The 27,961-nt window shown below is 45.5% G+C and overlaps 1 protein-coding gene across 3 annotated transcripts; it reads right to left on the bottom strand.

Annotated features, from left to right (window-relative positions):
- Nucleotides 1-8: 8 nt before the first annotated feature.
- On the bottom strand, nucleotides 9-27,758 carry zfand1 (zinc finger, AN1-type domain 1). Of its 3 annotated transcripts, XM_038809161.1 has the most exons (9): nucleotides 27,213-27,230; nucleotides 26,681-26,696; nucleotides 16,013-16,055; nucleotides 15,708-15,747; nucleotides 11,687-11,811; nucleotides 11,514-11,605; nucleotides 6,248-6,366; nucleotides 2,744-2,899; nucleotides 310-517 (listed from the first exon to the last, which is right to left on the bottom strand). In XM_038809161.1, exons 1-9 carry the CDS (start codon nucleotides 27,213-27,215, stop codon nucleotides 347-349), a joined length of 765 nt encoding a protein of 254 aa, XP_038665089.1. In that variant the 5' UTR covers nucleotides 27,216-27,230; the 3' UTR covers nucleotides 310-346. The 3 variants fall into 3 exon arrangements, with proteins under 3 accessions (XP_038665088.1, XP_038665089.1, XP_038665090.1); XM_038809160.1 differs by lacking the exons at nucleotides 26,681-26,696; nucleotides 27,213-27,230 and adding an exon at nucleotides 27,625-27,752 and having other exon boundaries at nucleotides 9-517; XM_038809162.1 differs by lacking the exons at nucleotides 15,708-15,747; nucleotides 26,681-26,696; nucleotides 27,213-27,230 and adding an exon at nucleotides 27,625-27,758.
- Between the last annotated feature and the right edge of the window lie 203 nt (nucleotides 27,759-27,961).

Here is a 27,961-nt window from a genome sequence, read left to right as displayed (position 1 = left end):
CAATCAACTGATTTTTAAAAAAAGTTGACTTAAATGGTGGGAAAAATGAGAGATAGAAGAGATCATTTTTGAAAATACATTTTCAACTCTAAATAAAGATACAATGCCATCTAAAATCATTGATCAAGTAGGTAACAGTGCCACTGGACAGATCTTTAAGGCTTCCAGATTACTTTGATTAAATTTAAATAACATTTGCCAATATAACACGGTACTATTTACACACTATTTACATAGCATTTTGAGTAGGTTAAAATGCAAGAAATTCATCAACAGAACAATTTTTTTCCCCCACCAGAGTATTTTCCTTTGGGTGATCAGGTTTTACATCATTTAAAAAAAACTATCATTCCATGTAGGAGTTTGTGTTTTCTAATTTCACACAATCATTGTCTAAATATTCAAGAATAATTGCTCCTCCACTGACCAGTGGGCAGTCAGTATTTGCTATCCACAATTCCAAAGTTTGGTTCATGGGCAATGCACTTCCTGATTCACTGTGACACAGTCTCAATTTCTGAGGAATAAAAGAAAAAGAATTAAGGCAAAAAGTAATTTGTCCCAATGCTACATTACCAGTCTCATAAAGGAAGCTATTAAAAAAAAAAGTAGACTATTCTAAACATTTCCACTCGAATCAGAAATGGTTTTCTTGATAGCTATTGCAAATTTATGTTTCAATAATTTCCAAATGTTCTGCAGTTCTATATTCTTGGTAAACCTTGAAGTACTGTTCATCATATATTCATTAATATTTTATAGATTTTAATGAATGTTCTTCCATAATCAATCTTTTGCTAAACTACAGCACTTTAGTTTAATTAATCTTTCGACTTAGCTCAACCCCTTTCCACATGGGATCAGTCTTGTTCTTTTCTGCACCCTTTCTACTCAAAGACCATTTATCATTTGTAAAGCCATTGCATAACTTCTTTGGACTTTTATTCTGCTGTTTATTAATGCTATGCCACATGATCACAGCAGCCTTCAAGCAGTGATACACATAGCTCTTTCCTAACTCTCCCATGTACTAATTCAAACCCATTCATTGAATGGCCATGTCCCATCTTTCATTCACTACTTAATAATAATCTTTATTAATAATAACAATCTTTATTCGCACAAGTAGGCTTACTGCACTGCAATGAAGTTACTGTGATAAGCCCCTGGTCGCCACATTCCGGTGCCTGTTCGGGTACACAGAGGGAGAATTCAGAATGTCCAAATTACCTAACAGCACATCTTTTGGGACTTGTGGGAGGAAACCAGAGCATCCGGAAGAAACCCATGCAGACACAGGGAGAACGTGCAGACTCCGCACAGTGAATGAAACCTGGGACCCTGGCACTGTGAAGCAACAGTGCTAACCACTGCGCTACCATGCCGCCTATATTTATCTGTCTAATGCTATGAACTAATCTTGCAAACCTTTGCAGGATTCTCTCTCTCCATTGCCATCCCATGTCTTGACTTTAAAATAACAGTAAAGTCGCCATAGTCCCAGATGACCATTGGCTGATTTCCCCTTTGAGGAGGAGAGGTGACTGGTGGTAATTCAACCGGAAGCTTACCACATCTCAGGCGAGGGACAAGGTTGAGAAAAGGAGGCATTCCTGAATAACCTTAGGCAGTACAGGATTTGAACCCGTGCCCGTGGGCCTCGCTCTGCATTATCAACCAGCTGTCCAGCCAACTGAACTAAACCAGCCCCCGTTAAAATAACAGTAACATTACATTGTTTCATCAAACCATTTTGATTTTTCAACATTTATTTACTTTTGTGTCACCTTCAACAAGAGAACAGTATAGCTACCTAGTTCTAGGTCACTGTCAATACTACTCTTGTTTGACTGCCAGAGGGTGTTGGTTTAAAAGAAACTCTTCCCTGCAGTGTCCCATTGTCCGGAGTCTGAATTTCCATCGATCCAGACTACTATTTCAGTGCTCTCCTCGTCAGACCCCTATGTTTAACCCTCAAACTTTAGTTCATCCAAATTCTGCTGCCTGCGACCTAACTTGCACAAAATCTCGTTCATCCAACATCCCTGTGCTTGCTGGAATACATTGGCTGCCGGTCTGACAATTTCTCAAATTTAAAATCTCAGTCTTTGCTGTTCGAATCTCTCCATGGCCATACCCCTCCTCAACTGTTCAGCCCAACAATATATGTATTTCCCTCCACTTTTGACTCTGTTGGTTCCCAAATCTCTTTCATGCCTCCACTGGGGTTGATCAGCCTTTCTTTCGCTGTCAAGGCTGCACATTCTGGAATTCCATATCCAAATCTTCCTGTTTCTCTCCCCTCCCCCAAGATGCTTACTTTCTTGACCCAGCTTTAGATCACCTGTCCTAATATTTTCTTATGAGGTTCAATGGCATGTTTTGTTTGGAAATGCTTCGGTGAATTGCTTTGCAAAAATATTAAAAGGTCTATATGAATGCAATTCGTAGCTGTCGAGCTCAGCACCACCAGGGGAATGTCTTGCATACTCGTCATACTGAAATATTGTATATCTGTTCTCCAGCCACTGCACCACTTTCTATTGTCTGGTTTTGTAAGACTTCTTACTGTGCCACTTTCTATTGTTAGGTTTATCCAGTTTGGAATAGAAAATGGAAACTAAACAGTTCAAAATAGCATAGGCTGGCTAAATTATGGACATAAGCCACAATTGAAGATAACAACAATGGTACATGTTTGCAGAAGGAAAAGGCAAAACCATCTTATTTTATCAAATATTACCTTAGATGCCAAAATATTGTTATCATTCCTGAGGTTCAACAGTGAAGCTGCATTATCCACCATTTTTCCAATACTCCATTTGGAACAGAAGAACATCGGTCTGCTTTTTTCTTTGTTTCCTTTCGGCAAAAAAACTTGAAAAAATACTCGTTCGTTCTGCAAATAACAACTTCAATTCAGTGATGATTTGTGGTTCTTTGTAAAATTAGCTTAACTTCTATAACTTTTCATCTGTTTCTGTTGCAGATTTACAGTTAGGAACCAAAAGATTTGTAAATTATTCCTTTTGTAAAGTTTATCTAATTTGCAAAGGATTTAGTAGGGAAAACTATGTACTGTCCATTTTCCTCTTGAAAATTTAGATTTTGGGCTCATTTGATTAAAGCACTTAATGATGAAAGAACTCTACTTTGTCCATGCAGCTCAGAAGAATGAGTAATGTGTAAAAATTAAACAATCTGTTTGTCGGTGATATGGATCATTGCAACATTTACTGGCTCATGCAGATCCACTCCCCTTTATCCATAGCATTTGTTACTCCTTCAAAAAACTCCAATAAATTGGTTAAACTTGATTTTTCTTTTACAAAACCATGCTGACTCTTCGAGAAACACAAGGTAATCGGGAAGTGTCCAGCTATAAACCTCCGTAATGACCGATTCAAATTTCCCCATGACAGACGTCTAGCTAACGAGCCTATAGTTTTCTGCCTCCCCTCCCTTCTTGAATAGAGGGGTATTATTTGCTATTTTCCAGTCTGATGGAATCTTTCCAGAATCTAGTGCATTTTGGAAAATTAACACCAATGCATCTTATTAGCCACCTCTTTTAAGACTCTCGGACGACATTTGTCAGGGCCGGAGACTTGTCAGCCCACATGTAGCTCCATTAGTTAATCAGTCACTCTCATTTTATTAACTTCCTGTCATAATATACACACACAAGTATATGATGGTGCACAGACAGACATTGATTGACACACAGGATGACCAATGAACACAGAACACAGCAGCCAATCACCAGACAGGACATAGCCACTATAAAGCCAGGGCACTAGTTTTCCCGCTCTCTTGGGATGAGCCTCTGAGACAACCAGAGCCCGTGAGCAACAACACGAACATCCACCATGTGGTAGTAAGATAGTCTGGTCAGGTTAGCCTCAGGTCTCCAGTCAACTCAGCATAGTGTCAACCCACAGTCTAAGTATGTTTAACAGTTGGTAGTTCAGTAAAATAGAGTTGCATTTCTCCAAGTGTTGGAAGCCTGTCTCTCTCACTGCTATGGTAAACGCAGTCCTCGCAGACCCAGCATACCCAACACATCACTTCCTTACTTTTTAAATGCCTAGGATAGAAACTCTTATTATTCTTTTTTATATTTCTAGCTAGTTTCCTCTTGAACTCTAATTTATTTTGCTTGATTAACCTTTTAGTCATTCCCTGCCATTCCCTTTTTTTCTGACCAATCACATGATTGTCCCCCCTCCCATTAGCGTCAAACTCTCAAGAATCAAACTCTGCTAACTCACTTCATACACAAATCATTGAAAAAGAAAATAAGACCAAATTCTATCTATGGCTGCACTCTGACCTCTTGCAGTTGAAGGCCGATCTCTTGCTACTCAATGCCAATATACAGTCTTTTTAACTTGCCCAACTGGCGCAGGAAATTAGAGAACAGTTAAATACATCTCTTCTGTAATCAATTACCTGTCACCAGCTTAAACCTATTCACTATTAAGAGACACCATGGAAACCAGTTTAAACAATTTATAGTATAAATCGGTACAATGCAGTAAGTAAAATCACAATACAGTAAAATACAACTAAACATCAGTACTTGTGTCTAAATTCTGTGTAAAAATGCCATTGTCCTCCTCTGAGAATTGGTGCAATCTGCGACATCCTGAACTTTAAAAAAAGTGTGTAATTTTGTAAGCTCATGGCCTTCTTGTTAGTTCTGGCTACATATTAAGGAAGTGATGAAATTTCATACTCTGTACACAACAGACAAGTCATCTACTATATCCATGTATGAATGACAGGACTGATGTCAGCCTAAAAGGAATCTTAGGCACAAGGATTTTGGGCTGCAGTGACTTTTACAGCAAACAGGCAGTGTGATATGTGCATCAAGGATATAAAAGCTATGAAAACATAGATAGAAAAATACTCGGGGTCAAATCTTCTGAATTCCTGTTCGCTGAAACTAGGATGTATGACTGACGGTGCAAAGTGGAATCCTTTTACGTGGCCTGTGGGAATTGCCCAGGAAATTTCAACTTCCGATCCTCTTCTGCTTCCGGGGATATTCCGCAAATGTCTCCAACTGTGAGCTTGAGTCCGAGACTATTGACAGTCTGTGGTACTTACATGGAAATGTTAGATGCATTAAACCTTCGTCTAGAACCTGGATAATTACACTGTCACCCCACCTCCACTTCACCACCCTCCCCTCCCCACTCTCCCCCACCTAACCATGCCCAGACCCAACACACCCGCAATCATCCTACCCATTCAATCGCTCACCCATTCACCTGTTCGCCAACATTCAGACTAGACATTTTAACTTCACAAAGGGCAACCAATGCTGTGAAAAGGGGGCGTGTCCTCTTTTCCCATGATTCTACTCCACTTCAACCGATTCCTCAAATGACACTGCACTACACATCTCGGTGGAAGTCAGGCTCGTGCGGTCCAGGTGGAAATATATTCCAACATTGCAGCAGGGGAAGTTTTGAACAAGCTGCCAATCTGACTATCACGGCGTCTCCTCGGAAAGTCTTCCCTACTTATATATTGCAGCATAACTGTTGCTTTTTCCTTGGCACTGCTTTCACATACTTTGCACCTCTGACGAATGCCTTTGCCTATATACTCAGTTTGGGGCACAAGGCTGTATCTGTGCATTATTGGTTACAACCCTTGCATTCTTCCTCTTTCTCCAAGTCAGTCAAACGCAGATGAATTCCTACAAAGACATCTGTCATCCAGTGGTGCAGGATTCTTTCAAAACCAGTCACCAAAATCCCACAAAGTCCTTTTACATACTGCATAGAGAATGTTAGCAGAAAATTTACTTCATATAATGGGTTAATAATAAATTCAGAAAACATCTATTGCTTGTTTAAACGGTTTGACATTCAAATGGTGTGTTTTGGATGCTGAGGTCTTGTAGACATGAGGAACAAGGGTAATAATGTTGCCAAACCATGCTAAATTACAACTTCTGGTGATTGACTTCTCTGCTCATTTAAACATCATGAAACTCTCATCTATTTCTGCTGCTTGCCCAACCCACACAAAGATATTAATGCAGAATGGTTATGGAACCTACAGGGAAAGAACTTTGGTGATCTTAATCCTTCTGCCGTTTCGAAGGCAGGTGGAGAGTAAAAATGAACCTCAAGATTTGATGTGAAAAATAAGAAATCCATCACAACGTGCACTATCCCTCTTCTGGGGCCTTCAATTAATGTTTCATCTTGAATAAACTGACATTAACCTGTGGAATGGACTTGTCTCCAACAGCATGAAGCTTCATCTTCATAAGTGCTACTTTAGCAGCCGTTGCATTGTTCCTTGCTCCTTTTCTACCTTTCTTCAGTGGCACTGGATTCGTGGCTTTTGAGTTAATAAAAAAATGAAATAAAACAAAGCAAATGCAATATTGATAATGGTCAAGCAAATAACTTTTCCTGTCCATTCAAAATGGTTAAGACCATTCTTGTGATGTAACTTATTGTTACCTATTCCATTGGGTGGCAATCATCGGTTCATCCCGGGGAACAAGGATGGGGGATTTAGGGGGTGGCAAAGAGTGGGCATCAGTAAACTGAAGGCCCTGTTTATTGGCGGGAGGTTTGCGGGCCTGGGGGAACTGGAAGATAAATTTGGGCTTCCCCAAGGGAACATGTTCAGATACTTGCAGGGAAAGGCGTTTGCTAGGCGACAGGTAGAGGGATTCCCTTTGCTGCCCTCGCGGGGGACGATGGACAGAGTGCTTTTGGGGGGGTGGGTCGGAGAGGGGAAAGTGTCTGACATCTATAAGGTAATGCAGGAGGTAGAGGAGTCGTCGGTGGAGGAGTCGTCAGTGGAGGAGCTGAAGGCTAAATGGGAGGGGGAACTTGGGGAGCAGATAGAGGACGGGACTTGGGCGGATGCCTTGGAGAGAGTCAACTCTTCCTCTTCATGTGTGAGGCTTAGTCTCATCCAATTTAAGGTGCTGCACCAGGCCCACATGTCCGGGACTAGGATGAGTAGGTTCTTTGGGGGTGAGGACAGGTGCACCAGATGTTCGGGGAGTCCAGCGAATCATGCCCATATGTTCTGGGCATGCCCAGCACTGGAAGAATTCTGGAAAGGGGTGGCGGGGACGGTGTCGAGGGTGGTTGGACCCAGGGTCAAACCAGGGTGGGGACACGCGATTTTCGGAGTTGCGATGGAGCCAGGAGTGCAGGAGGCGGAAGAGGCCGGTGTCCTTCCCTTTGCGTCCCTAGTAGCCCGGCGGAGGATCTTGCTGCAGTGGAAGGATGCGAGGCCCCCCAAGTGTGAAGACCTGGGTCAATGACATGGCAGGATTTATAAAGTTGGAAAGGGTCAAATTTGCCCTGAGAGGATCAGTAGAAGGGTTCTATAAACGGTGGCAGCCTTTTCTGGACTTCCTGGCTCAAAGATAGGTATCTTGGTCAATAGCAGCAGCAACCCGGGGGGGGGGGGGGGTGAGAGGGAGAGGGGGGGGGGGGGGGGTGAGAGGGAGAGGAGGGGGGGGGGGTGAGAGGGAGAGGAGGGGGGGGGGGGTGAGAGGGAGAGGAGGGAGAGGGGGGGGGGGTGAGAGGGAGAGGGGGGGGGGTGAGAGGGAGAGGGGGGGGTGAGAGGGAGAGGAGGGAGAGGGAGAGGAGGGAGAGGGGGGGGGGGAGGGAGAGGAGGGAGAGGGGGGGGGAGGGAGAGGGGGGGGGGGGAGAGGGAGAGGAGGGAGAGGGGGGGGGGAGAGGGAGAGGAGGGAGGAGGGGGGGGGGGAGAGGGAGAGGAGGGAGAGGGGGGGGGGGAGAGGGAGAGGAGGGAGAGGGGGGGGGGGGAGAGGGAGAGGAGGGAGAGGGGGGGGGGAGAGGGAGAGGAGGGAGAGGGGGGGGAGAGGAGAGGGAGAGGGGGGGGGAGAGGGAGAGGAGGGAGAGGGGGAGAGGAGGGGGGAGAGAGAGGGGGGGGGAGAGGGGGGGGAGAGAGAGGGGGGGGGAGAGGGGGGGGGAGGAGAGGGGGGGGAAGAGAGGGGGGGGGAGAGAGGGGGGGGAGAGAGGGGGGGGGGAGAGGGGGGAGAGAGGGGGGGGGAGAGGGGGGGGAGAGGGGGGAGAGAGAGGGGGGGGAGAGAGAGGGGGGGGGAGAGAGAGGGGGGGGGAGAGAGAGGGGGGGAGAGGGGGGGGAGAGGGGGGGGGAAGAGGAGGGGGGGGAAGCGAGAGGGGGGGGGAAGAGAGAGGGGGGGAAGAGAGAGGGGGGGAAGAGAGAGGGGGGGGGAAGAGAGAGGGGGGGGAAGAGAGAGGGGGGGGCAGGAAGAGAGAGGGGGGGGAAGAGGAGGGGGGGGAAGAGAGAGGGGGGGGAAAGAGGAGGGGGGGGAAGAGAGAGGGGGGGGGGAAGAGAGAGGGGGGGGGAAGAGAGAGGGGGGGGAAGAGAGAGGGGGGGAAGAGAGGGGGGGGAAGAGAGGGGGGGGAAGAGAGGGGGGGGAAGAGAGGGGGGGAGAGAGTGAGAGAGAGAGGGGGGGGGAGCGAGGGGGGGAGAGAGAGGGGGGGCGAGAGAGAGAGAGGGGGGGGGAGAGAGAGAGAGGGGGGGGGAGAGGAGAGAGGGGGGGGGAGGAGAGAGAGAGGGGGCTGGAGCGAGAGAGAGGGGGGGGAGCGAGAGAGAGAGAGGGGGGGAGAGAGAGAGAGGGGGGGGGAGAGAGAGAGAGAGGGGGGGAGAGAGAGAGAGGGGGGGAGAGAGAGAGAGAGGGGGGGGAGAGAGAGAGAGGGGGGTGGGGAGAGAGAGAGAGGGGGGAGAGAGAGAGGGGGGGAGAGAGAGAGAGAGAGGGGGGGAGAGAGAGAGAGGGGGGGAGAGAGAGAGAGGGGGGGAGAGAGAGAGAGGGGGGGGAGAGAGAGAGAGGGGGGTGGGAGAGAGAGAGAGGGGGGGAGAGAGAGAGGGGGGGAGAGAGAGAGGGGGGAGAGAGAGGGGGGTGGGGGGGGAGAGAGGGGGGTGGGGGGGGAGAGAGGGGGGTGGGGGGGGAGAGAGGGGGGTGGGGGGGGAGAGAGGGGGGTGGGGGGGGAGAGAGGGGGGTGGGGGAGAGAGAGAGGGGGGTGGGGGAGAGAGAGAGGGGGGTGGGGGAGAGAGAGAGGGGGGTGGGGGAGAGAGAGAGGGGGGTGGGGGAGAGAGAGAGGGGGGGTGGGGGAGAGAGAGAGGGGGGTGGGGGAGAGAGAGAGGGGGGTGGGGGAGAGAGAGAGGGGGGTGGGGGAGAGAGAGAGGGGGTGGGGGAGAGAGAGAGGGGGGTGGGGGAGAGAGAGAGGGGGGTGGGGGAGAGAGAGAGGGGGGTGGGGGAGAGAGAGAGGGGGTGGGGGAGAGAGAGAGAGGGGGGTGGGGGAGAGAGAGAGGGGGGTGGGGGAGAGAGAGAGGGGGGGTGGGGGAGAGAGAGTGGGGGGTGGGGGAGGAGAGAGAGGGGGGTGGGGGAGAGAGAGGGGGGGGGTGGGGGAGAGAGAGAGGGGGGGGTGGGGGGGAGAGAGGGGGGGGTGGGGGAGAGAGAGGGGGGGGGTGGGGGAGAGAGGGGGGTGGGGGGAGAGAGAGGGGGGGAAAGAGAGGGGGGGAGAGAGAGAGGAGGGGGAGAGAGAGAGGGGGGGAGAGAGAGAGGGGGGGAGAGAGAGGGGGGGAGAGAGAGGGGGGGAGAGAGAGGGGGGGGGAGAGAGAGAGGGGGGGAGAGAGAGAGGGGGGGAGATAGAGAGGGGGGAGGAGAGAGAGAGAGGGGGGGAGAGAGAGAGGGGGGGGAGCAAGGGGGGGGAGCAAGGGGGGGGAGCAAGTGGGGCGGAGCAAGTGGGGGGGAGCAAGGGGGGGGTGTTCCTTATACGGTTATGTAACTTAACATTGTGTTAATTTAAGTTGTTGTTAATATGTTGGGTTGTTCATTGAGATGGGGCGAAGGTTCATGATTGTTGCATTATTGTTATTGTTGGTATTTTAGTATGGTTTGATGTTGTATAAATTCAAAATTTTCAATAAAAATTATTTTTAAAAAAAACTTATTGTTACCTATCCCTGCAACAGACAAATCATAAAAACCACTTGCATTTATAGAGCATGACCACAAGATGTGCCAAAGTGCTTTAAAGTCAAAGAAGTACTTGATGTGTAGTCACTGTTTTAATGCAGGGAATGCAATAGCTAATTTGCACACAGCAAGTTACCACAAACAGAAACGGGATTATAGACGATCTATTTTTGTGATGTTGACAGGGGAAATATTGGCCAGGACACAGGGGATAACCCCTCTGTTCTTCTTTAAAATGATGTTGTGGGGTCTTTTATGTTCCCCAAAGGGTAAATTAAGCCTCGGTTTAATGTTTCATCCAAAAGATGAGAGACAATGAACACTGGAGAGGCAATGAGGACTGCAGACACAGAGTGGAGTGATTTTGTGTTTAACTCCTGGTGTGGGACATGAACCCACAATTTAACAGAGCCAAGAGATGCAAATGTTTTGAAACATTGTGTGGAATTGAGTATTTGAGGAATTGTTCACCACCTGGAGTTTGCGCATTCTCCCAGTGTCTGAGTGGGTTTCCTCCGGGTACTCTGGTTTTCGCCCATGGTCCAGGGATGTGCAGATTGGGTGGATTAGCCATGATAAATTGCCCCTTAGTGTCCAAAAGGATAGGTGGGGTTACTGGCTTATGGGGATAGGGTGGAGGCGTAGGGTGCTTTTTCCAAGGGCTGGACCAGACTCAAAATACACTGCACTGTAAATTCTATGAATTTGGGTCAGAGGCGAAGGTGAAGCTGTCGATACACTGTAATTTAATAATAATGGCAACAGGAGAAACAAAAGGTGTTGATGTATTGCGCTGCTGAGTCGTACATGAAAGATTATCCTTTATTCAGTGAATTAGTGATCTCAGCTAGGAGAGTTAAAATGTTCCTCCAAAATGGTAGGAAAGTGTTAATCTGCACTAATGTCATAAACCTACCAAGAGTTGTTTACAGTTCCTTTACAAAAAGGGAGTGTTTGACCTTACTCTTTGATTAGGGATCAGCCACAAGTAAAACAATACCCACACCACGTGGCACAGTGGTTAGCACTGCTGCATCACAGGTCCAGAGACCCAGGTTCAATTCCTATCTCAGGTGACTGTGTGGAGTTTGCACTTTCTCCCCGTGTCTGCATGGGTTTCCTCCGGATGCTCCAGTTTCCTCCCACAGTCTAAAGATGTGCAGATTAGGTGGATTAGCCATGATAAATTGCCTCTTAGTGTCCAAAGGGTTAGTGGGGTTACTGGGTTACGGGGATAGGGATAGGGTGGAGGTATGGGCTGAATTAGGATGCTCTTTCCAAGGGCCAGTGCAGACTCGATGGGCGGTCTGATTCTATGAAAATTCTAACAATTTCCTGTTCTATCACAAAAAGGAACACGCAAGATGCTTTTGTATTTTGGTTTTTACCAAACTGACCTCTATGTGCATTTGATTACACTAGAAATATTAATTGATTAGTGGCGAGGTCACAATCGATAGAAAGGTTAGGCTGTGAAGTGTAATGCAGTACTTGCCAACAGTCTCATTAAATACTTGCTGAGGGACAACCGAACGTGATTTAGGCATCTCTTGTTTTTCACAGTCGTGGTCTGATTGGTGCCGATGCCTGGAACAGAAACATCAAGATTTTAAAGTGCAAATCTTAACCGACGCCAGTATCAAGAATTGAGCCTAAACAAGTACTCACCCCAGACAAAAATGTTTCTCACAATGCGAGCAAATTACTGGCAAGAGTTCTTTTGCCTTACAGCTTTGGTATGTACATTTGTAAGAGGAGGTTCTTTCGCATTTCACCGGTTTTCTTAAACATACCTGAAATTTGAATTGTAGAATTTAAATATTAAACTCCATCGCTTTTTAGTACTCTAAGTGATACTAAATATTTGCAGATTCACCCTTCTGTTGCTCACAGTGAATATGTGTAATTACAATGTCACAACCCCATGGGCTAGTGCATGGTCAATTCCAGCCCCACTTGACCTGGAGTCAAACAGAAATGAAATTGGATGTTATTTTAGAAAACCCAAGATCCTTGACTGAGCCCAATAAACTGCAGTCACCAGGTTTGTAACTTTAACACAAGTAATCTTTTATTATGTACAGTATTATAATTAAAATGATAGAAAAATGTAACTGAATATCTCATACCCCTGCCCCAGTGCCATCCCCTTCCTAACTACCCCCACTCTCAACACATACACAGGCAAACACAGGGAAAAGGGCGGTTGAGAGGGAGATAAATTATTAATAAAATAAAATGATAAAGGATCTTTGATGCAGTGGGATTACTTCTAGTTAGTGTCTTTCTGAGGTTCAGCTTTTGTTTTGGATCCTCTTCCTTCTAGGCCCGAGATGGTTTTCTCTAGCAAGGACGTCTGTTCTCCCTGTAGATTCTTTGACATTTACAGTGAAGATACGCTGGGCACTCTGGTTTTAGAACAATAAAGCAGTCCTTTCATTTTGGCAAGGGAGAGAGAGGAGAAGAGAGAGGAAAGAGAACGAGAAACAGAAAGGAAAAAGAGAGAGAGAGAGATTTTGTTCGTTTTACTTCCAAGGTCTAATCACTTCTGTCCCATTCTCTCAAAAGCAGCAAACAGGAACCAATCATTGACTGTTGTCAGACAGAACACTATCCCTGGCCAACCCACTGGTTGACAACCAAACTTTTCCAAAGCTGGTTCCCAAGATTCACTAGGCACGGACGTATCTATTTCTCCTCTCAAAAATACAAAACATAGGAACTCAACGTCCTGACAAGCAGGTTGCTTCAGCTGGAGTCCTCTGCTCAAAGGCATGTTCCAAATATGGGTCCACAGCCCAAAAATAATAAAAGAACAGAACATAGAACCAAAGGAAATAAACAGGAAGGACTCTTGCAACATCATGAGTGGCCATTGATTAAATGAATAATTTTAATTTCTGTTTTACTAATTTATGTGGGCATCTTGTTTCGTGCATTATGAAATCTGTAAATAGGTGGTCTTTATTTTATATTACATATTGAATCAAATCATTTAATTTTATCTCTTGAAACAAACTATACAATATACAAAGATATATGAATTAGAGCAAAGTAACTGCTGATTAGCGGTACTAGGCAGAGGGACTGTTTAGCTGTGTTAGAGACATCAGGCTTCAGTAACGCCAGAGCATGGTCCAAAGATTTGGGAGAACTGGAAGCAGAATTGGAGCTTGAAGTAGACCAAATGGGGCTTTGCAGCACCGCAAGAGATCCTTTGATCGTGCATCACCGTGAGGTCAAGGAAACAGATGCAGCAGAAAATAAATTTGACCAACTGGTGGGGTCCTGGTACCTATTAGCTGTGAGGTTGAGTCCATAACTGGCAACTTGGATTTGTAACTTTCTAAAATACATAGACACGCATTAAATTTGGTGCTTTATGAATATGGTACTTCTTGCAAATGTATTTCTGGAAATTGTCTCCGTCTGCCTTTGTCTCGGTCTCACAGAAATCAGTAATTAGAGTGTTCATATTTTCCTTCTTTATCTGGGACATGGTTGCTGGTAAAGCTATACTTATTACCCACCCTATTTGCCTTGCGGTGGCAACAGTTCCTTTTGAAGGTTCATTTAACTCTTGACAGTCCTCATGCTGATGATGGTGTCACAATTATTTTTAGTACAGTGACTCAGCAACAATGCAAGAATTGAGTTACATGTCTACGCCAGTGTGGCTTGATGGTGATCCCCGCCATTGCCATTTTTTCCTGGTCAGTGGTACAGATCATGGAGGTAAGCTTTTCAAAGTAACATTCCTTTTTTAAAAATAAATTTAAAGTATACAATTCATTTTTTCCAATTAAGGGGCAATTCAGCGTGGCCAATCCACCTATCCTGCACATCTTTGGGTTTTGGGGGCGAAACCCACGTGAATACGGGGAGAATGTGCAAACTCCACACGGACAGTGACCCAGACCAAGGATCGAACCTGGGACCTCGGCTCTATGAGACAGCAATGCTAACCACTGCGCCAACGTGCTCAAAGTAACATTGCTGAGTTAACTGCAGTGCATCCTACACGTAAACAGGTAAAGAGTTTTTTCTTCTATTTCAGTTTCCCAATTCAAATTGCCATGTTTACAAAGATGATATTACTTCTGTTCCACCACTTGGGTGTATACGTGCAGAGATCATCGAAGTTGGCAGGACAGGTGGAGAGAGCAGTTAATAAAGCATATGGTATTCTGGGCTTTATTTAAAAAAAAAAATGTTTCATAAATTTAGTGTACCCAATTCGTTTTTTCCAATTAAGGGGCAATTTCACGTGGCCAATCCACCTAGCCTGCACATTTTTGGGTTGTGGGGGCAAAACCCACGCAAACATGGGGAGAATGTGCAAACTCCACACAGACAGTGACCCAGAGCCGGGACAGAACCTGGGACCTCGGTTCCGTGAGGCTGCAGGGCTAACCCACTGAAATGAAATGAAATGAAAATCGCTTTTTGTCACGAGTAGGCTTCAATTAAGTTACTGTGAAAAGCCCCTAGTCGCCACATTCCGGCGCCTGTTCGGGGAGGCTGGTACGGGAATTGAACCATGCTGCTGGCCTGCCATGGTCTGCTTTAAAATCCAGCGATTTAGCCCAGTGTGCTAAACCAACCCCTGCCACCGTGCTGCCCTTCTGGGCTTTATTAATGGGGGCAGAGAGTATAAGAGCAAGGAGGTTATGCTGAATTTATACAAGATACAAGTCAGACCTCAGCTGGAATATTGTGTACATTTCTGGCTGCCATACCACAGGAAGGATGTGAACACAATGGAGAGAGTGCAGAAGAAGTTGACAAGAAGATGTTCCCATGGATGTGATACCTCAGTTATAAGAATAGATTGGATAGGTTGAGGCGGTTCTTCTTGGAGAGAAGGGAAAGAGGGTATTTGATAGAGATGTTCAAAATGATGAGAAAGTTGGATAGAACAAATAGGGAGAAACTGCTCCTCCCTGTAAAAGGAACAACAAGGCATAGACTTAAGCTGATTTGCAAAAGAAGCAAATGTGATGTGATTCCCCGCCCCCCCCCCCCCGAGTGGTTAGAATCTGGAATCCACTCCCTGGAAGTGTGGTGGAAGTAGGTTCAATTGGTAGAGGCAGGCTCAATTGAGGCATTCAAGAGGGCATGAAATGATTACTTGAATAGAAACAATATGTAGGGACAAGGCAGGGGAATGGCACAAAGCCATAATGCTCGTTTGGAGAGTTGCTGCAGACATGATGGGCCAAACAGCCTCTCTTGGCACTGTAACAATTCTGTGGTTCAGCATTATAATCGCTAATTTTCGGTGACAGAAAATGTAAAGTGCAAAATAGATGCATTCCACATCCTGCATTATTTGTCAACAAGTTAGCGTGTAGATATTCTCAGCTTTCTAACAAATATTTTCTGTAGTACCCATTGGGAGATATACATGTGAAACATCCCTGTTAAATCACAATGGCAATGGAAAATGAGATTTAGATTTCCTATTAAAAAAAGGACATTAAAATGTTGCATTAGAGTTAAAACAATTGCATTCATAAATAAATAGTGTAAAATAATCACTCCAATTTCTGAGGCATTCCAAGTAAAGGTCTGCAGCATAAGACAAACCATTTATGATCCATTTAAACAGGGAAAATAACCCATCTATACACCCACATTAACTCAAAAAGGCATAAAGTGCTACATGCACATATCTGCAAAAACTCACCTCAGAACAATCATGAGCATCTTTACTTCTATGTTCCAGGCTAAAGAAAAGGTAGAATATATGGTATAGCAAATGTAATATTTTTTAAAGTTTGTAGGCAATCCGAGAAATGTTATGGACTGGATTTTTCTGCTACGCCCACCACAAGGTCGCTACAGACGGGACGAGGACCATGTAACGGTCTGTTGACCGCGGGCGGGAATTTCAGGTCGCCGGGTGGGCGTGGCCAAAACATCCAGCCCTATATTTGTAGAACTTGTTTTCCTAGTTAGAATTGTAGCTTATTTTGATGAACAATACTGTACCAGTAAATTCCTGAACATCCGTCACAAACAAATGGCAGAAAATCTGAAAAAGGAAAATATGCTAATTAGTTTAACAAAACTCAGCTATTTTGATAGCATATTTGTTACTCAATTTAAATTATTTTAGTACTTGCCTACAATATCTATTTGACAATGAAACTGATGAGGAAAAGAAAGCTAATTCTCAAAGTTCAAAATTGACCCACAACTAATACCATGAAATAAAGTTAATTATAATTTAATAACAGTCTTATTTTAGTATTAAATTACCAGTAAACAAGTTTAATAAGCACACGGCATACATTTCTCGTCTTGCAGAAGTATTTATATTATTGTTTTGGGGTCAACATGCAGGCAAAATTACACTACTGAATTCCAATAGGTATTGGACTTTCATTCTACTCGTGTAGTGACATTTAGATGTTAATTTCTCCATACCATCCCAGACTTACAGCTTTTTGGGGGTCAGCGCATCTTGACCTGGCATTTGAAAGTAACTCTAGGCACAAAATAAAGGAACTTGTGTCTTCATTGGGGACATCAACCATAAAATGATCTGATTTAATTTAATGAAAACAGTATTGTAAACTTCTCTGAATTACTTCATTCGTCCAAGCAATCTCAGGGAAATAATAAGCAACAATGTCATCCCCAATCAGTCAAAATTAATGAACTCAATATGAAAGGTGGAAGTTTCTAACAGGGTGAAAGGGCTTAATAAATATCAAGGTTGGATGTCTATTTATCTAAATGCTAAAGAAGACTAGGGAGGAGATTTGTAAAGCATTGACAAAATAAGGGAGTAACTCAGCTTGAGGGAAAACGACCTTCCAGCAGCAACAGACCAAAGTAGCAAGCAATTTCAAAATGGCCAACAAATCAGCCTCAAGCAGCTATAGAAACATGAGAGCACATGAGAGTGTATTTCAGCTGTGCATAAATTTGAATCTGTGCAATAATCATTTAATTAGCAGCGTTCAGCATAGATTCAGGAGGGGAACATCCCAAAAGGATTATGGTAATCTCAACAAAAGTATTGTGTCTAGACTTCCAGAAGGAATCTGACAAAATTCTACATGAACAGCTATTAATCAAGCATCAAGCCGTAGGAATTCTAGCTGAATCTTGGATGATATATAAGAAATTAGCAGAAGTCTAGGCAAGAGTGAGGTGTTTGTGGTGCACCCTGGGGACCAGGAGGAGGGAATTGGTAGGCTCCCGCTTAAGAGGGCAGGGGAGCGTTTTAGGTACCTGGGGGTGCAGGTGGCCAGGGACTGGGGGACTCTTCACGAGTGTAATTTCACCAGGCTTGTGGATCAGATGGAGGAGGAGTTCAAAAGGTGGGACATGTTGCCATTGTCGTTGGCGGGGAGGGTGCAGTCCGTCAAAATGACGGTGCTTCCGAGGTTCTTGTTCCTCTTTCAGTGCCTGCCCATCTTCGTCCCCGCCCATCTTCGTCCCCAGGGCCTTCTTTAGGAGGGTGACTAGCAGTATTTTGAGCTTTGTGTGGGCGCATGGGACTCCGAGAGTGAAGAGGGTTTTCCTGGAGCGAGGGAGGGATAGAGGCGGGCTGGCGCTGCCCAACCTTTTGGGGCACTATTGGGCGGCCAATGTGTCAATGGTGCGTAAATTGGTGATGGGGGGGGGGGGGCGTGGAAAAGAATGGAGATGGCGTCTTGTAGAGGTACGAGCCTGGGTGCCTTGGTAACGGCGCCGTTGCCGCTCTCTCCTAAGAGGTATACCACGAGCCCGGTGGTGGCGGCGACCCTAAGAATCTGGGGACAGTGGAGATGGCATAGGGGGGAAACGGGGGGCTCGATGGAGGCTCCATTAGGTGGAAATCATCGGTTCATCCCGGGGAACACTGATGGGGGATTTAGGGGGTGGTATAGGGTGGGCATCAGTAAATTGAGGGACCTGTTTATTGGCGGGAGGTTTGCAGGCCTGGGGGAATTGGAAGATAAATTTGGGCTCCCCCAAGGGTACATGTTCAGATACTTGCAGGTAAAGGCATTTGCTAGGCGACAGGTGGAGGAATTTCCTTTGCTGCCCTCGCGGGGGGCAATGGACAGAGTGCTTTCGGGGGTGTGGGTCGGAGAGGGGAAGGTGTCTGACATTTATAAGGTAATGCAGGAGGTGGAGGAGTCGTCAGTGGAGGAGCTGAAGGCTAAATGGGAGGGGGAACGAGGGGAGCAGATAGAGGATGGGACTTGGGCGGATGCCTTGGAGAGGGTTAACTCTTCCTCTTCATGTGCGAGGCTTAGTCTCATCCAATTTAAGGTGCTGCATCGGGCCCATATGTCTGTGACTCGGATGAGTAGGTTCTTTGGGAGTGAGGACAGGTGCACCAGGTGTTCGGGGAGTCCAGCGAATCATGCCCATATGTTCTGGGCATGCCCGGCACTGGAAGAATTCTGGAAGGGGGTGGCGAGGATGGTTGGATCCAGGGTCAAACCAGGTTGGGGACTCGCGATTTTTGGAGTTGCGGTGGAGCCGGGAGTGCAGGAGGCGAAAGAGGCCGGTGTTTTGGCCTTTGCGTCCCTAGTAGCCCGGCGGAGGATCTTGCTGCAGTGGAAGGATGCGAGGCCCCCAAGTGTGGAGACCTGGATCAGTGACATGGCGGGATTTATAAAATTGGAGAGGGTCAAATTTTCCCTGAGAGGATCAGTACAAGGGTTCTATAAACGGTGGCAGCCTTTTCTGGACTTTCTGACTCAAAGATAGGTATTGTGGTCAATAGCAGCAGCAACTCGGGGGGGGGGGGGGGGGGGGGGGGGGAGAGAGAAGAAGAAGGAGGGTGTTCTTTATTTTTTCTATGGTTATTTAACTTAATATTGTGTTAATTTAATTTGTTAATATGTTTTGTTGTTCATTGAGGTTGAGCGAATGTTTATGACTGTTATTGTTGGTATTTTATTGCTGTTCGTTGTTGTTATACAACATTTTTCAATAAAAATTATTTAAAAAAAAAGAAATTAGCAGAAGGATAGAAACTAACAAGTATTCTGGAGTTACACTGATGAGGTGGTAAGAGTACTGAGTGAGGTATCCCAAGGATTATTTTTTAATATATAAATTTAGAGTACCCAATTCATTTTTTCCAATTGAGGGGCAATTCAGCGTGACCAATCCACCTACACTGCACATCTTTGGGTTGTGGGGGTGAAACCACGCGAACATGGGGAGAATGTGCAAACTCCACACGGACAGTGACCCAGAGCCGGGATCGAACCTGGGACCTCAGCGCCACGAGGCAGCAGGGCTAACCCACTGTGCCACCATGCTGCCCACCCCAAGGATTATTGTTTGGACCACATCGAATTTACATCAACGACTTAGACACTCAACACAAATTAGCCAACAAAATAAAAGAGAAATACTGCAGATATTGGATATCTCAAATAAAAAACAGAAGTGTTGGAAAAACTGGGGTCGCACAGCATCTATGGAGAGAGAAACAGTTAAATGTTTCAAGTTAACAGTTCTGAAGAGTCAGACTGGACTCAAAACATGGTGTCATCAGCAAATTTGGAAATATCCAAGTCATTTTATATGGACTGTGAACAGCTGGTCCAGCACGGATCCTTGCAGCACCCTACTAGTTAACTGTCTATCACCCTGAGAATGATCCATTTATTCAGTTTTCTGTCCGTTAACCAATTCCCAAATCCATAGCAGTATATTACTCCCATCAAGTATTCTAATATTGATTACCAGCCTCCTATAAGGGACCTTATCAAAAGCTTTCAAATATATTTATCCAAATATATCACATCCTATGCTATAGACAGGTTTATCAAGCACCATTTCCCGGTCATAAATCCATGTTGATTCTGCCCAATCATATCATTATTTTCTGAGTACCTAGTTATCACACCTTTTATCATAGATTCTAACATTTTCCCTTCTACAGATGTCAAACTAACAGGTCTTTAGTTCTGTTTTCTCTCCACCTCCATTGTGAAATAGTTTGGCTACATTTGCTATTTTTCAGTTTGCATGAACCCTTCCGGAATCTATTGACGTTTGAAGGATAACCACCAATGCATCCACGATCTCTATAGCCACCTCCATCAACACTTTGACATGCGGTTAACCTGATCCAGGGTATTTATCAATCTTCAATCCACTTAATTTTGTGAGTACTAGCTCTTTATTAATATTAATTTATTTCAGTTTCTCAATTTCATAAGCTCCTTGGTTCCTTATTTCTGGGAAATTTTCTGTTATCTTCTTCAGTGAAGATGGAAACAATGTAATTGTTTAGTTTCTCTGCTATTTCCCATTCACGTGTCTCTGCCTGTAGTGGACCCACATCCTTGCTAATCTTTTTCCTTTTGTATACTCAAAGACATTTAATAATAATAATTTTTACAGTCTGACTTTAGGTTTCTCGCTAATTTGCATTCATTTTCTCTTTCTTTTTTTTAATATAAATTTAGATTACCCAATTATTTTTTCCAATTAAGGGGCAATTTAGCGTGGCCAATCCACCTACTCTGCACATTTTTGGGTTGTGGGGGCGAAACCCACGCAGACACGGGGAGAATGTGCAAACTCCACACGGACAGTGGCCCAGAGCCGGGATCGAACCTGGGACCTCAGCGCCGTGAGGCGGTTGTGCTAACCACTAGGCCACCGTGCTGCCCTTATTTTCTCTTTCTTAATCAGTTTCTTGCTCCTTCTTTACTATATTCTAAATTGCTCTCAATCCTCAGGTTTACCACTTTTCTGGTAACCTTATAAGCCACTTCCTTTGATCTAATGCAATCTTGAACATCTTTTGTTAGCCGTCGTTGTTTCGCCTTTCCTGTTGGATTTTTGTGTTGCAGAGGAATGCATTTTATGTTATACTTATTTAAATACTAGTCACTGCTGTCTATCGTCAAACTTTTTAATGTATTTCCCAATCTGGTCATCCTGTTTCTCATTCCTTCATAACTTTTCCCTTGTTCAGACTTCAGCCCCGAGTTTCAGAACAAACGATATAACTTTCAAACTTAACATAAAATGATATCAAATTATGGTCACTATTTCCTAAAGGCTCCTTTCCAGCAAGATTATTAATTAATCGTCTCATTAACTTTTTTTTGAAAAATATTTTTATTCAAGACCTTCTGATTATTTACAAAACACACGATATTAAAAACTTTGTATAAGCATTTCTCAACAAAGCCCTTGTCGTAAACTCTATCCGCCCCACTTTGTAATTATACTTTAAAGAATAGATTAAAAAGAGAAAAAAAAAGTAAAACCCCAAAAGGTCCCACCCATAAGCCCACACCCTCTCCTCTGCTGACGTTTACCAATCCTTAAAGGAGGAGATAAATGGCCTCCAACGCGAGCAGAAACCCTCCTTTGATCCCGTCATCTTTTCCAAATGGAGGAAATGCTGCCATGTCACTCACCCATCTTGCTGCCTTAGGTGGCTTCGAGGCTCGTCAACCAAAAAAGATTCTCCTCTGGGCTATCAGGGAGGCAAAGACTAACATTTCAACCTCTCTCCCCATCTACAATCTCGGATCCTCTGAAACCCCGAAAACCCCATTGGCATTGGTGCTGCTTTCAGCCCTACAATCTCTAACATAGCCCTCGCAAATGATTACCAAAACTCCACCAGTTCCGGACAGGCCCAAAACATGTTGGTGTGGTCTGCCAGCACACCGGAGCATCGCCCACATTTATCCTCCACCTCTTGAAAAAAAAAATCGACTCATACTCAACTTGTCATGTGCACTCTTAAGTAGATTAAAGTTAACCTCGCGCATGAGGAAATTGAATTTATCCTCCTCAGTGGGTAGCTCCAAATCCCTCCTTCAAAGGTTTCTCCAAGATCTTCTCTCATTACTTCCTAATCTGTTCCAATAAGGCTTTCTCCCTTTCCATCAGCTGGCCATAAACGTTGGACACCTACCTTGCCCTCTGTGTCACAATCTTTTCAATTAGTGAGGGGGGGGGGGGGGGGGGGGGGGGTGGCTACCGAGGAAGCATGGCCAACTCTTTTTTTAAAAAAAACTTTGATCTGTTGGTACCGGAACCCATTATCTCAGACAGGTGAAATTTCTCCACATCAATTCTGCAAATCTCCCTTCCACAAAATGGTCTCTGAATCACCCTATCCCCTCACGCCTCCACCCCTTGTATGTTGAGACCAGCCCTGCCGGAGTAAATTTATGATTATTACAAATCAGAACTCACAACAGCATGCCTTCTATTTTAACATGTTGCCCGAGCTGGTTCCAGATCCTTAAAGTGGCGTCCACCACCAGACTCACTGGTGAGACTGGAAGGGGCACCAATAGCAATGCTCTCAGACATGTCCCCCTACATGAGGCCTCCTACATCTATCTACACATCAAACCCTCCTCTATAGCCCACTTCTGAACCTTCTCCATGTTCATTGCCCAATGATAATTTAGCGAATTTTGGTAAAGTCAAACCGCCTGACCCTCTGTCCAGCTCCAAAAATACCCTCCGAGTTCTAGGTAGCTTCCCCGCCCATATAAAGTTAGAGTTCATCCTCATGAAAAAAGATTTAGGAAAGAAGACAAACAAAAACTTTGAGAGGACGGCTATCTTCAGGGTCTGTGTCCATCCCGCCAGGGACAGTGGGAGAACATCCTACCTCCTGAAGTCTGCCCTCATCCTATCTACCAAACTGGTCAGGTTTAATATATGTAGCTGTGCCCATTTATGTGCTACCTGGATTCCTAGATTCTGAAAGCTCGTTCTAACTAGCTAAAAAGGTTGCATCTCCAAATCCCTCCCCTGTATCTGTGCATTGTGTATCTGGGGATACCTCGCTCTTTCCCACATTAAGATGATATCCTAAGAACAAGACGAATTTTGTCAGGATCTCCAAAATCCGATCTATACTGGAAACCGGTCTGTGACGTATAACAGCAGGTCATCTGCATACAGGGAGACTCGGTGCTCCACCCCTCCCCTCTCAATTCCTCTCCACTCTGTCGATGCCCTAAGTGCTATTGCCAGTGGCTCAATTGCCAGTGCAAAGAGCAACAGGGACAGTGGGCATCCCTGTCTTGTTCTTTGTTGCAAGCGAAGATAACCAGAACTGATAGTGTTTGTACGCACACTAGCTGTGGGGCGCTAAATAACAACCTAATCCAGTTAACAAACCCTAGCCCAAGACTAAACCATCCTAATATTTTGAAAAGGTACTCCCACTCAAAAGCCTTTTCAGCAACCATAGATATTACCTCTGTTTCCCAGCCCGACGGGGGCATCATAACCAAACTTAACAATCTGAGATTTGACGATAACTGCTGTGCCTTTACAAACCCTGTCTGGTCCTGCGCTATCACCTCTGGTAACTGATCTTCCAGGCATATCACCAAGATCTTGACCAATTACTTTGCATCCACATTTAGAAGCAAAATTGGTGGATCAGACCCACAGTCCTCCCGATCTTCATCTTTAGAATAAGTGAAAACGAGGCTTGTGTTAATGTGGATGGAAGCTCACCCTTATTCATCAAGTCGTATTTCAACCGAGTGGTCCCAAAATCGTGGCAAGCCTTTTATAGAATTCCACTGGGAATCTATCTGGTCCTCCCTTCCCAGTTTGTCTCACCCTAATGTCTCCCATCACCGCCTCCAGTCCAACTGGGGCTCCCAACCTGCATTAGCTCTTCCTCCACCACTGGGAAGTTTAAGCCATCGAGCAACTGTTTCATACCCGAGCTTCTTCCCGGATAGAAGGCCTCAAATGCTCCATTCACTTTCCTTGGGTCAGTGACCACACAGCCGCCAGAGTCCTTTATCCGCCCAATTACCCCCCCCCCCCCCCCAATAGCCTTCTCTCCCACTTCACTTCCGTTATCCACCAGCATTTCTGCTAGCTGGGTGGCTCCCACCAGGTTAAAAAACTTCCGAAAACCAATATTTCTAAGTGCCCCCCTCTGCCCTATCACTACTAACCCGCGCTGTTCAACTCGTAAGTTGCTACTTTTGCTTTGCTCCCCCCACCCGCCATAAGATCTCTAAAATGTGAACCTCACACACGAGGGAGCAAAACGTTGCAAAATACTGTAGCTACATATCAACAATGCAAAGTAAACAAGATTATCAACGGTGAACACTATAAGGCTCTATAATTACATATAAACAGTAGAGTGAATAATAAAAAACTACAGCAAATGCTTCAAACACGTGGCTGGGATCGAACCTGGGTCCTCGGTGCCGTGAGGCAGCAGTGCTAACCGTTGCGCCACCGTGCTGTTCACTATGACTATTTATAAACAGTGTAAAGAGAATAACAACAATAACCCCCTCCCCTCCCCTCCCCGAGAGCAATACCACATTTTGGTCTTGTAGATAAATCCACCCGAAGACCAGTGTCCTCATGTGCCCCCCAAACCATGATCTTTTATAAATTCATGTTCCTTCCGGCCATATGTGACCCAAAATAGAGTTGAGTAGAACATGACAAATTGAATTTTGTTCTTAAAAAGAACAGCTTTGGCTTTATTAAAACCAGCCGTTCTCTTGGCCAGCTCGACTCCCAGGTCCCAGAAGATACGGGCTGCGTGGCTTCCCAGAAACATTACAGGTCTCCTTGGCCCATTTCAGGATCTTCTTCTGGTCAAGGTATTGGTGCAGCCCCACAATGATTGCATGAGGTCGTTCTTCTGCTTTCAGTTTTCTCCCCAGCGACTGATGACCATTTCGGGAGGGCGGTCAAAGATTCCTTCCCCCACCAGCATTGTAACATTTTAGCCCATAAATTCCATAGCATTCGTACCGTCATGTAGACACAACCCTTAAATTCTGCCTGTGAGAGTGGTTTTCTAGGTCGTCAGCATTTTCCTGCATCTCTTCTGAGCCTCCGCCATTACCATAACCTCAGCCTCTAAAGAAGCAATCCGATCCTGGAGATCGGCCACTGATTTTTCTACCTTCTGGATCGTCATCCCTCTGTGACTCCACTTTGCTCCACTCTCTCCAAGGCCATTTTTATGAGTTCCACAACCTTCGCAAGGATGCCGCCACAATCTCTGCATCCTGAGTTCAGTTGAAGTAAATTCCTTTAGCTGCTCCGTTGACCACAATGCAGGGCCATCCGCCATTTTTTCTTTTCCAGGGCCACATGAATACTCTTTATCTGAGGAGTATCCTTTATTCCTAGATTGTCAGTTTTTGGACATCCCCCACTGCAGTAAAGATTTGTTGCCACGCTCCTGTAGCTTTTAAACTTTTTAGCGAGCCTGAGTATCGGGCAGAAAAGGTCTTAAAGTTCATCTTCGGGTAGCAGCCGCCTCGTGCCCACCCACCTACTCCACAGACGTCTTCCTCCCTCATAACAAATAGTAAATTTAAAATAGCCCAATACTTGGTTGGTTCATGTACTCCTTCAGAAACCATCTCATACACACTCCAGGAATTTATCCTCCACAATATTAGTGCTATTAGGTTCACAGTTTATATGTATATTGAAGTTGCCCATTAGAACTGGATTACCTGTACTCATGTTACATGCAGTTCTAATGGCGAATAAATCATCCTGATTTATCTCTACTTGTTCCTTCAAACCATCTACCTTATTGTAAATGCGGAGCGTCCTTAACTTTTCTGTTTAACATTATTTCACTTTCTGATCCTATTTGATGTTTGCCTTTTAGCCTTTTGCTTGCTATGTTTTTACTTCCAGATACCAGTTTTGTTTCCCTCCAATCTGAGCTCCCTCTCGAGTACCCATCCCTTAGCCATCTAGTTTAAACCCTCCCCAACAACACTGGCAAATATCCTGTGAGGATATTAGTCCTGGTCCTGCTAACGTGCAACCCATCCATCTTACACAGGTCCCGCCTGCCCAGAACTGGTCCCAATGCCTCAGATTTGATGTTCTCCCTCCTACACCAATTCTCCAGCCACATGTTCAATCCTGCTATTTCAATGCTCACGCATGTGGCACTGGGGTATTTCTGAGATTACTGCTTTTGATGTCCTCTTTCATTCCTTTCCTAACTCACTAAAATCTGCCTTCAGGGCCTCTTTCCCTCCCTATGTTTTTGTTTTACCGATGTGGATCACAACCTCTGGTTGTTCGCCCTCCCCCAAAAGAATGTCCTGCAGTCATTCTGTGACATCCTTGATCCTGGCACCAGCAGAGCAACACATCGTTCTGGTGTCACGTCTATGACAGCAAAAACACCCCTCTGTTCCCCCAACAAATCTTCTATTACTGTTGCTATTCCACTGTTCTTTCCCCCCTCCTGTGCAAGTGAGCACCAGTGGTGTCATGGACTTGGCTCTTGCTCCACTCCCCTGGGGAGCCATCGTCCTCACCAATATCTAAAATGGAAAATTAGTTAGGAGCCAGAGCAACTCGGGACTCGGGCCTGGTTCTCTTAGCCTGCCTGGTGGTCTCACAGTCGCTCTCTGCCTGCACATTCAACCTGCTATGTAACCACCTTCCTAAATGTGCTATTCACATGGTTCTCTACTGCACGGATGCACCATAGTGACTCACGCCGCTGCTCAGTTCCAAAACATGGAGCTCATGCTTCTGCAACTAGCGACACTTTCTGCAGATGTATTTGTCTAGGACACATAGTGCATGCCACAGGAGGTACATTCCACTAGGTCAAGTTGCCCTGCCTTTACTTCACAAATTATTTTTAGGTAGAATAACTTACCAGATACTCACCGATCAACATCTTCCCCTGTTCCAAAGGAAGAACATGAAAAAAGGTAATAGATAAAAAAGGAGCATCTCCTTCCTCGTAACTCCCTCGCTTACCAAACTCCCAACTACTCACTGTGAAGTCACACTCAAGTCTATTTTGAAATAGCTAAGGGTAAACTGAAGAAGACCTAAGAATCTTAGTAAATTAAATACTTAATCTGTTCTCGGGTGTTGTTTACAGTTCCGGAGGCCTGGAGAAGTCTTCAGTCATGAACTACCTGGAGTCTTTATTCTCTCTGACAAATATACAATAAAGGGTACAAGCTAGCCGTCTCCATGCTTGCTGGTACACACGGCTCCATCCAACACTGACCCCTGTTATCATGTGCTCTCTGACATCACTGTGTGACCAGTACTTTATTCAGCCCCACATTAACCCTAACTGTGCCAGACACTTAATACTACATAATCAATGTAGTGTATTAATCAACAAAGACGACAAATTGTTTTCACATCATGGGCAAAGCAGTTGATCGCAGCATGACTTAAGTACCATGTTCAGTCTCCAAAGGTAGTGCAGCAAATGAGGCTTTGCGTTGAGAAGAGGCTGTAGAAATATACAAGATTTTAACAATGTGGAAGGGCAAAATTGGAAAATTATTTTAACTGGCTTCCAGGTAAAACACTGGAGGCGAAAGCCCGAGAAGCTTTTAGGGGCCGGTTACCCACAGTGGAGTTTAGAGAATGCTCATTAAATGTATTCTGGGTGGATGAAATTTGGTAGACTCCCTCATCATCATAATCCTGGCAGAGCAACGAGTGTTGATCATCTCCTCCAGGAAATCGGACTTCAGCTTAAAAAAACATTTAAAATATTCCCATCACAGTTATGGAGATGATACAAAAAAACTTTTGTTGGGGGGGCGTTCCCGCGTAACTGACAGCGGCTCCTCCCAGGTTCCTACCGAACTGTCGGCAATGTTGCGCCTCACAGCGTTGCCCGATATCCAACTCGGCCATCTTGTACTCAGCTCCGCCCACCTTGTCTGACTGAGAGCGGCGCGGCTCGGCGCGGCTCCACCCCCTGGCTGAGTGACAGCCGCTGAGCCGGAAATGGTCCCTTGTCGCGGCGCCGCTCACCCCCTGGCTGAGTGACAGCTCCTGTGCCGGAAGTGGTCCCTTGTCTGACGCGGCGCGGCTCCACCCCCTGGCTGAGTGACAGCCGCTGTGCCGGAAGTGGTCCCTTGTCTGTCGCGGAGCGGCTCCACCCCCTGGCTGAGTGACATCTGCTGGGCCGGAAGT

Source organism: Scyliorhinus canicula, chromosome 10, assembly GCF_902713615.1.
Source record: "Scyliorhinus canicula chromosome 10, sScyCan1.1, whole genome shotgun sequence".
Taxonomy (NCBI): Eukaryota; Metazoa; Chordata; class Chondrichthyes; order Carcharhiniformes; family Scyliorhinidae; genus Scyliorhinus; species Scyliorhinus canicula.
Note: the sequence above shows the minus strand (reverse complement) of the source record. Positions and strands in the feature narration are given on the sequence as shown.

Bases quoted from the DNA above. Each gene is read 5' to 3' on its own strand.
- zfand1 (XM_038809160.1), bottom strand. From the start codon at position 27,679: ATGGCCGAGTTGGATATCGGGCAACGCTGTGAGGCGCAACATTGCCGA. The intron at 16,056-27,624 runs GTAGGAACCTGG...TTCCTTTTTCAG, and splicing joins GCAACATTGCCGACAGTTCG to ATTTTCTGCCATTTGTTTGT. The intron at 11,812-15,707 runs GTGAGTTTTTGC...TTCAAATTTCAG, and splicing joins ATGCTCATGATTGTTCTGAG to GTATGTTTAAGAAAACCGGT.